Raw genomic sequence first — 10631 nt, forward strand, 5'->3', positions numbered from 1 at the left:
GAGAGGCAGGCCCACCCCAGCCGCCTGAGGAGGGTGCGGGCCAGGCGGCACAGCCCTCCAGAGGGACGGAGAGGCGTGAGCTGGCAGATGTTGCTGTTGCTGAGCAGTCTCTCTCCCCCTTCGCCCCTCTCTACAGTACGAGATTAGTCCTATACCCTAGTAAACTCGAGGACAACTGATTAAATTCTGATTTCAGTAGTGCTAGCTAAAACCCATACATTTGCATTATGAGTTCGTGAGTTTCGGGGTTTTTTTTCCTCGCTTCTTTCCCGTCCCTCCTTTCCTTCCCTCCACCTCCCCTCCCCGCTTCTGCCACCTTTGCTTTATTGACAGTGCAGTGTGGACATTTGCATTTCATCTAGCAGGCTTTGGAGATCGTTTTTGCGTAACTAAATCGTTTTATGAACCGTGATGCTTTTTAAATGCCTCTGTAACTTGGCTCCTTTCCCCTGCAGTGCACTTCTAATTGTGCAGCAAATGCCATTTTGACTAGGCTTTATATCGGTCACGGATCTCATGTTAGATTTTCACTGGCGCTTTTCTAAGGTGCGGCCTGATTTCTCTCTTTCTCTCTTTCTCTCTCTCCTTTTTTTTGTTTTTGTTTTTGTTTTGGTTTTGGTTTGGTTTGTTTGTTTGTTTACTTTCCAGGTATTAGTTAATATTGGCAACCATTTTGATCTTGCTTCCAGTATATTTGTAGCACCAAGAAAAGGGATATATAGTTTCAGTTTCCACGTGGTCAAGGTCTATAACAGACAAACCATCCAGGTGGGTTGTGATCTAAAGAAGATCCTGTCTTTCCTTGTTTTTTCAAACATTCGTTTCTAGACACTAAGGTGCATTTACAAAACCAGCAAGTGAAGAATGAGACTGTAGGTTATTTTAGTTAAAGGGGTCTGTATGCATGACAGAAATCACGCATTGCCTTAGCTTAATTCAACCTTGTTTCTAACTTGCACAAAAGTTTAGTGATGTACACAGGGCAAAAAAGTCATTGAGAGTATTGAGAAAACTCAGATTCTCTCTCTTTGCACTTTTTAGGTAAGTTTAATGCAAAACGGCTACCCAGTGATTTCAGCTTTTGCAGGGGATCAGGACGTCACCAGAGAAGCAGCCAGCAATGGGGTCTTGCTCCACATGGAAAGAGAAGACAAAGTGCATCTCAAACTGGAAAGGGGTAACCTCATGGGAGGGTGGAAATATTCAACCTTTTCCGGCTTCTTAGTCTTTCCACTATAAAAGAAGGCCAAATAGGAGACAGATCCATGAGCCGGAGCATGGATTCAATCGCTAACGACACCCTGAACTTGGCAGCACATGACAATATTTCCAGTCACCCCGCAGACTGTCACGGTAGAAGAATTATAACCTTCTAAACTCCAACATTTGCTTTGAATATTGACAATTCCTTGGGAACCTGCGCCTCTAATTAGTTTTAGACGACAGTGATCTTTAGGAGAAATGAAATTATCGACCTGAGCAATTTGTACCTGTGATTGTAAAGTCAATTTTGGATTTTATTGTTGGGATCATTGACTTTCTTATTCTTTTTTATTTTTTCCTCTCTTCCATTTTTTCCTCTTTTTCTTTCTCTTATTGTTGTCCCAATGAGACAAATAACTCGGACCACACAATCGCTTTGTCAAAGGCTCGCTCCAGAGCCCGAAGAATGAAGTGTTCAGCCCAATGAGGTGTTCTTTCCATGCTTTATTTCTTTGTGTTGTATAGCCTTAAGGAAAAAAGAAAAAAAAAAAGAAAAAAAAGAAAAAAAAAGGAAAAAAAAAAAGAATGGCTTCAGTCTCAGTCCTGTATTTTTCTGGGGGAGGGGGATTCTAGACATTACTGTGTCAAGAAGTGCTTTATCCAGTGAAGCAAAATTTGCACGATTGGAACCTTATTTGTTTTGTGTTGTTCGTGTTCTTCATCGACTTTTTCTTTTTCCTGATTTTTGTTTGTGTGTGCTAAAAATGTAAGCTAGATTGATCAATAAGACAAAACAAAGCACATATATACCCTGTAGCTCTAAGTGATGCTAACCAGTGAACAATTCTGTCTGCACTTTCCAGCTGATCTTTATAGACCTATTTAGAGAGAGAGAAAGAGAGAGAAAGAGCAAGAGAGCTACATGATCCTTCAATTACAATCTGGAAACCGGCAAAGGAACTGACATTTCTGAATTGTCCTGACATTTCTAGCAGCAACAATGGAGGCTTTGAATATCTTCTCTGACCATACCCTAAAATATATCCTTTCTTTGCATTACCAAGCGTATTTTGGGTGCTTTTATCTGATATTTATTTGATGTGTTTGTCCACTAATGCTTGAGTACACATTGTGGGAGCACGGAGAGATGGCAGAGCAAACTCTTCCTCTTCCAAATTAAATAAAACCATCTCTGCCTGACCTGTCCATGGCAAATATCAGAGGAGTTGCCACTAGCATCTTTGACAGCCTTTGGGAGAGGGGCCTCAGAGGATGAGCAAATGCACTAGAAGTTGCGTGGGTGCCGTGCATTTATTAGCTGTGTGTGCTCTTCCCAATACAACTGGCCTCAGAGTTCTGGGGGTGGACTGACATCGATATCGGAGGTTAGGAAAATTTGTAACCCCAATCGACAAGAGGTAAAATATCAGGCCAATGTCAATTGCATCCTTTTGCCTCATTCTCAATAAACAGATATTTTTTCTTCACTTTTTTTATGAACGTTGGTGTATCAGACAGTGTGCTGAGGAAAATCTTGTTGAGGAGATCCAGGAGGAATGTTTATACGATTTTTATCTTCATTTATTTAATTTGAAATATTTCATCTTCTATTAATCCCACAAGTGTGGATATGTATAAGAATTTATTTTTGTTGAATTTACTCCTCTGCCACAAAAAAAATATAATGCAAAGGTATTTGCAGCAAATCGGTGGTAGCTATGTTGTATTTCAAAATTAAGGTGGACATGTAATTTTCATTGTAAATTTATCATTAAAGGGACAAAGTCAATTAAAGTCATATATTCTTAAAAAAAAACCCTTATCTGTGTTGCTTATGATACCTCAGATGACTAAAACATAAGCCAATTTAATATTTAATATTTTCATGTATTTTCACCATTGATGCTGTTTGTTTGCTTTGGCGTTTCACTTTGCCAGTTACTGAATGCAGGGGTTTCAGGTTTTTTTTTTTTTTTAATGGGTTGCATTTTCTAGTTCCCCCTTGTGCATCGGCATGACTGCAATGTTTTTAGTTGCAAAATATCACAGAGCTATGTTTAAATACATGAAATAAAATCTGAGTCAGCAGCAACCTTTTTCTATTAAAATACAAAAATAGTTACGAAAACTGTTGTCTTAATGGTAGATATTGTAAAACTACTTTTAAATCTAAGCTTTTGTGTTTAAAACTTGATCATGTCTCTGATGAAAATAAACACCAAGATGGGCTCAAGGTCCCAAGTTTTCAGTTTCTATTACGTTTCCTCAGTCTTATTTTGAAATTCTGCCTACCGTAATCACTTTCAGTTGTCCCATTTATCTCAGTTCACCTGGCTTGAGTAAGGCAATGACATCTTAGTTCTGGCTCTCTCCTAAACCAAATGAGGCCAATGACAAGGTTTTCCTTGGACATATTCTTGGAAGTTGCTTAAGCCACTGAAGCCACTGAATATCCCACTTCATGTATTCAAGTTCAGTAATTTTGACCATGCTTATTTTATAAAGCTATATATGTGTATATGATAACCAATCTTCTTCTGAATTTAAAGAAGGTCTCTAATATATTGTCTCTCTCTTTCTTCTACTCATGTGTCCTTCATGCTAAGCTATAGAGTTAGGACTGTTATATAAACAGTTAAATTAAATGGAAAATGGGCAGTAAATTCTTATCGTACACTAATTACAATCATGGTGCATTTTTTTTGATGTTGTTTGCAACATTTATTTCCTTTCTCCTTTTACTTAATTTTGTGTCTGAGTTTGAGAAGGTACAATCTACTTGTCATTGGAAACAGTAGACATTTTGATATACATATAAGGTGTGGATATTGTGTTATATTTTATGTTAGAGGGGGAAAATGTACAACAGCAGCACTGTAGAATGCCACAAGAAATATTGTGGGGCCACTTAAAGAAGCCTCCAAGCACATTAAGAGTAGGCTTATCTAAAGTAATTTAAACAAATAAATTGATTGGGTAACATTCAGAGTTGGTGTAAATTTAATGTTAGGGGCAACATGAGAATTAATAAGTATAAACCACATCTGGTGGTGAAGCAGGCCAATGGCACAATAACGGCTCTGATTCTTGTGGGAGTAATAACACAATATTCCTTCCAACAACTTTCAAACTTTCTCTGTGTTTGAGCTGCTGTGTAACACGATTGTAAGATACTCCTATGAAAACACTGTCTGTTTGACTATCTCCCTTCTAGGGAGCAATCTTCACGTGGGTGTTTTTGGGAAGCACTCTTTTAGTGTTTCTTCAGTATACTTTCGGCAGGGTAGAAACCAGGACCTGTATCAGGAAATAAATACTCATCATATACTTTGTTGCCTTCCTCTAGGATTTTGAGTTTTATATCCATAGTTTGAACATGTGCTTGCAAAAACCTATGTGCTCTTACCTCCCTCTGAGGCGTGGGTGTGATGGATGTGCAGTGTCTCTCATTACTGGTCAGCATCTTGCAAACTGGATCTGTTTGTTTAGGGTGGGAGGAGGAGAGAGACAGACACGAAACTAGGAGTTGTTTAGAAGTTACATTGTGTTTGTTGGCTGTGACTTTTTTAACTTTTACAAAAGAACATTTTGTTTTTATTGACCAAATTTGTATCTTGGACAATCTGTCAAAGTAGATGATAGGCTAAAAGGGCTTGTTTACTGATGGAGTTATTCAGAAACAGCTGAAAGTGGTTTAATGTCCTTATAATGTGACATTCATTTCTGGAATAAGCAGGGTCACAGGTAGCGTTGTTTAAAAATAGTAGTTATAATTAAGCCTGTTTCAATCCAGGATAACTTTCTAGTGTTAACAAGCACTCAAAAATCAGTGTCATTAATATACTTCATAATTTTCATGGGTAATGACTTGTCAGTTAAAGTCCACTAAACAGTTATACGTAACTGAAGAAAAACAATTGATTCACCTGTTTTTATTTACTGTTGAAAGGCCAAGGAATGTCTTTGAGGCAATGCATAGTTTCTAGATTTGGAATGACACACTGTCTTGAACAATTGTTCCAGGATCATGTTTGATGAGATGATTCATGCCCTTTTTAATTATGGTGGTAAATAGTAATGTTTCCTTGTAAAATACCCATTTTCTTAATGGAGCAAATTCTTTTATTTGACTTGTCTTTGTCTGTCAGAAAGCTCAAAACAGAACTTTATGATTCCTGGCCACCTGTTTACTAAATCACATTAACAGGTTATAAACTCCTGAGAATTATTGATATCCATGGTGACTGTAGTTAGACACAGCCTAGGCGGCTGGGCAGATGATAGGCAAACCTTTTGATCAGCTGCTTATATAATCAAGTATCAGCAAAATTCAGGTGCTCCATAGTAAAATAAATATATTGTCATTTCAATGAAGAGGCTAATCCTGCTTGTTTTACTTACTTGAGTAAAGTCCATTCCTCTACAGAGGAGCTTATGAAAAACATCAATAGTATTTGGCCTGAATTGTAGCATTTGGATTTTGGTCATGATCTACTATTGCGTTTACTTTAAAAATCAGTGACGATAATCAGTGCAAACCCTTAGTTAACACAATAATCATTCTTCAGTTTAAATGTACTTCAACATTAATCATAATTCTGATAATGTAATCAAAATCCTATAAATATAATTAGACTGCATGTTTTAAATCCATTCTCAAAACAGTAATGTTCATGGTCTTATGCAATGTAATAATGATCTTTTTTCTTGTTAGCCATTATCAATAAAATCCAAAGACCACTAATTGTATTTTATACTATTTGAGTGTAATAATGAAAATACCAAGTATATTTAACATAACCCATTTCTTCCTAGGTAATATACATTAAAGTATTTTGTGAATCCCCTCTGCTATTCATCAGCAAAATAAAGGTGCCTAACTTGCTGGGTCTCTGCAGATCACGTACCACAGATAGTATAAATAATGGCCTACAAAGACATGGAGAAACAAATAATGAATACTATTATGAATTCTGCATTAAAACAAAACAAAACAAAACAAAACAAAACAAAAAAACTGCATCAACAGAAATTCAGGTCGTATTGACAAATGCTCCAAAACTCAGGAAATATTAAAGTTAAGTTTTTAAACTAATGTTACTGACTGATACTACTTCCATTGTAATAATGAAGTGTTATTTTTACCATGGGAATCTAAAAAAGAATTTAAATTATTTTGTGAGATCAGCTGTATTAAAAGACTCTTGTTCAGAGTATTGATATAATGACCAAACAGAAACATAAGTTCATCAATTAGTAATTAGTAGTTATTATGTAACATTCTCATTACACCTGATATATTTCAATTAATTGAAACTACTTCTTTGAAATGCTTTTATTTCTTTGTGTGTGAATATACACACAAGTGCATAGAAGTATATGTATGTACACATGCATGTAAAACATACATTTTTAGCTAGGAATGGATGGACAGAGAGCTGACTTTTTCATATATAGTTTGGCCTTCCTTTCTCCGAAGCATTACCCCAACAAATTAATTGTTATTTTATTTAGTGTCATTCTAAACCTAAAACTGTTTATCTTTGCTTACATCCCAAAGTACACAGAGTAATAGCAAATGACAGTATACATTTCAGTGCTGAGAGCTGCCACAGTTTAGGTAATATTAGGGTAAAGTGAAGCATAGAGTTATTAATAAAAGACTTTCGTTGCCTCAAGTTCTGTTGAAAGCTTTTGTGATGAGTGAACCTATAGTGCTGTGTGGGAATTGCTTCAAAACATCGGGCAGGGAGATATCACAGACTGAAGGTTCAGTTTGTCCTTCTGTTGACACTGGATGGGAAACCTGTGATACATATTATAATTGAAAGAGAAAATATGTCCCTATACTTAGTTGTTTAGCAACAATAATCATTATATGCTGACTTAATTTTGGTTGTGTAACTGTTTTCTGTACAGAGATGCATTATATTGTCACAGATCAGAACTAAGTATACAGTGACTTCAGTGGATAAAGGATAAAGGGTTTTCCAACTTCATATTTGTTCACTAGGAGAAATAACCTAGCACAGAACTTATGTTGCTCCTACAGGCTTTTGTGCCAGAGCAAATATGTAAGAAATTATTTTTAAAAGAATTTTTCAAGTTCTTTTAAATTATTTATTGTTACCAACAACAGAATTTTCCCAGCCCCATTCATGATAGTATGCCTGGGAGTATTTTAGGATGGAGTTTAAATATATCTAGATATATCTATCTAGACTCTCTAACAGCTGGCTTCTTCCCTATCCTAACTTTTCTGGAGAGCTATGTGTTCTCATCAGACTTTATAATCTCTCTAGATACAACTGTCGTTTAATCCTGACTGTCTACTAAACTGGTCTTTCCTAATTACTTCACCTGGGTAGGAAAAGCATCCATTTTTCTTCTTCTTTGCAATGGTTTCTATTGTTTTCTTATACTACATGGACTGTGCTAAAACTATCCAGTAGAGAAAAGGAGATTCCCACTGCACTTGCCTCTCTAAGACACTTTCATTTCTCTTCTTCTGCCCTCTCTTACCCTTTCATTCATATTTCAAAGGCTCCTAATGTTGAATTTTTTAAGAGTATTTTTAAAAATAATTCTCTCTGTTCAGCTTTTCATTCATAACTGTGTGAAACCTTGTTCATGTAAAATGATGACAGCTTTAGCTGGCTGCTCACAAGTTATCTCATCCTTCAGTTCCGCAGCCAGAACTCTTAGACAGGAGAACCCAGTCTAGTTAAGAAAAAATCGAAATCTAAATAAATAAATAAATTAAAAAAAAAAAAAAAAAAAAGAAGTGAGAAATTGGTCTGTGTATGAATCAGTGATTTCTGGTAAATGTTTTGATCCAATTCAGTCTGTTCTCTCAGAGAGCATGATTTGCATAACCAAGTGACTTGGCACCTCTCTGGTTTTTTAAATCCATTTAAAATATCCCTATGAAGAGGGATATTAGGAATATCCCCTTTTTCTTTTACAGCCTGCTTAGAAAATACAGACCCTCTCATGTAGGTGTTAGGGCATTGGACAAAAGTGAGAAACCAGATTTTCAAGTACCTGAGTGATCTTTTAACACGAACAGCTTGTGAGAAAGAGAGAACAGTCTGCAGGAATCAGAGGGGAAGGGAAGAAACGCTCCTAACAGACAGAAATATCACTAGCTATTCTTTGCAGGCATACCAACCTCAAAAGCATATGGGTACACATACACACGGACATGTGTGAACCATGGCTATAAGTGACAAACATTTGTATGTAAAACACTTTCCCAGAGTTCTAACTTTGACACAGTTAACAAAATTACATGAAAATGAGTATTCAATTTAGGTGGGATTAAACATGCATACATGATTAGTGATTGTAGCTAACTGTTTATAAGGACAGTGGCTCAATACAGATATATTACTCGGTGTATGCCACTCAGGCATGGAATGATGCACTATGTAACAAAAATCTAAGTTATTCCCGAGCAAACTTTACAAAATTATCTTTACAGAGCTATGAGAGTCAGAGATCAGAATGCAGCTAGTACATTTCAGACCACAGGACACATTATAAAAAGTGAGATAAACATTTTGGTATTTTTCCCTTCCCCTCAGTCAAGAAGTAGCTTACCTCCTGAAAACAAAAATGGAACCCACATGCACTATATAGCATGACCTAATTTTTACTGGGAGTAAAAAGAGCCTTCCTTATTTGTCTCCATGTCCAGATCCTCTCTAAGGCGTTTGCCTGTCACGTGCTTTTTATCTGTGCACTAATGTTTTTCAGAGCTTCATAGGTTATGTCTGAACTAAATGATTGAAAGTTGATTTGCAAGTGCACTTTAGCATGTTAAACCCATAAGCGGCAGGTTTTCTTACCACACTCTGATTGTCAGATTTACTGTAAATAAGGCTTAAAGTGTCTACATCATGCTTAGAAAGAGCCAGGCTCAGGATGTCTGTTGGTTATAGGCTGTACTGCTGTACTCTATCCATGCCCAAGGCAGCCAGGTGCAGTGAAAGACAACTCCAGGCAACATTTAGTTGGCATGGCAAAGTACAGCTTTGAACACTGCAATCCCTTCCATATCCTCATCACAAGATCCCCTAGTCTTCCTGTCAATACACTAACAGAGGTCTTTATTTTTGCCATTCACATTCCTTGCCAATTTCAATTGCAGCAGAGTTTTAGCTTTCCTAATTCCATGCCCAATCAATATTTTTAATCTTCTTACTGATTGCTAGGCTTCTTTCAGTCATCTAAAGAAGGCTGCATCTTTTTTTGCCTCTTGATCAGGAGGTCTGTAGCAGAAACCCATCACAACAGCACACTAGCCTCCCTTTGATCCTGACCTATAAACTCAACTGGCTTGTGGACCATTTCATGGCAAAGCTCTATGCATTCAAGCTGCTCTTCTGCATAGAACATAATGTCTCTTCCTTCCATTCTCAACCTGTGCTTCCTAAAGAACCTGTATCCACCCATTGCAGTGCTCCAGTCATGTGAGCTATCCCACCCTGCAACTGCTCACAACTTCTAATTCCTCTATTTTTTTGGAGGATTTCGTGTCCAGGCACTTGAGATAGGTCCCCAGTGGTGCTGTTTTCTTAGGGAATGTGTGAGAATCTTCTTTACTGTGTTGTCACCCAGACTCCTTGACCCCTCTTGTTCCACTTTTCTCAGGCTTTGGTCTTCATCCCTTGAAAAATCTTGTTTAAAGGCTCACAAGGGTGAATAGCAACGGGTGATAATCTAGGAGCTGGCTGAGCCTCTGCAATATTTCTACAAAATCCTGGATCCAGGATGCACTCCAGATCTGCTTAGAAACAGGTAATAGGTGAAGAGATAAGGCATCCCTGAGCTGGCATCCCCAATACTAATTCTCTGAGGCTTGGTGAGAGGAGAGGAAAATTGATTATAGTCTGTGACATGTGGATAGTATCTCAATGCTTCAGCACCAGCTAATCTGACAATAGAAACAATGATGTACTTTCTTCACTGATATTTTTACCATCATGTATCTTTCTAGCACCTGAAAGTCAGGCAAATATGAAGAAACAGGAATAAGCATATGCCAGAAGAGACAAGAAATGAAATGAAATGACAAATTGAAGAGCACGGAAGGCAAGTGAACAGAATCAAATGAAAGCAGGGATCCTGTTTGGAAGGTGCTGTTAATAGGACTGAAAATGGTTTAGTGTAATGATAGATAGGGCATGGGGGAAGAGAAATTAGGTGTAAAACATGGGACAGGTCTTGAAATACTGGAATAAGAGTCAGAGACTAAAATTTTTTTCCAACAGTGGAAAAAAACTATTTACAGAGGTTGGGGCAAAATTTGTAACAAAATGCAGAGAAAGAGAAAAAAAATACAGAGTGAACAAGGGAACAAATAAATGGGGTTTCAGGGCATGTAATGCATCTGGTCAGACTGCAGCGAGAAGTATGTATAGGGA

At 37.2% G+C, this 10631-nt stretch overlaps 1 protein-coding gene across 1 annotated transcript; it reads left to right on the forward strand.

The window, feature by feature from the left end:
• Positions 1-648: 648 nt before the first annotated feature.
• LOC104078270 (cerebellin-2) lies at positions 649-2629 on the forward strand (the record flags this gene model as incomplete). Its single annotated transcript, XM_009579834.1, has 2 exons — positions 649-768; positions 1042-2629. Coding segments are annotated over 2 exons (318 nt in total), but the record flags the coding sequence as incomplete, so codon positions are not given.
• Positions 2630-10631: the final 8002 nt, after the last annotated feature.

Source organism: Fulmarus glacialis, unplaced genomic scaffold (genome assembly GCF_000690835.1).
Source record: "Fulmarus glacialis isolate BGI_N327 unplaced genomic scaffold, ASM69083v1 scaffold15906, whole genome shotgun sequence".
NCBI classification, from domain to species: Eukaryota; Metazoa; Chordata; class Aves; order Procellariiformes; family Procellariidae; genus Fulmarus; species Fulmarus glacialis.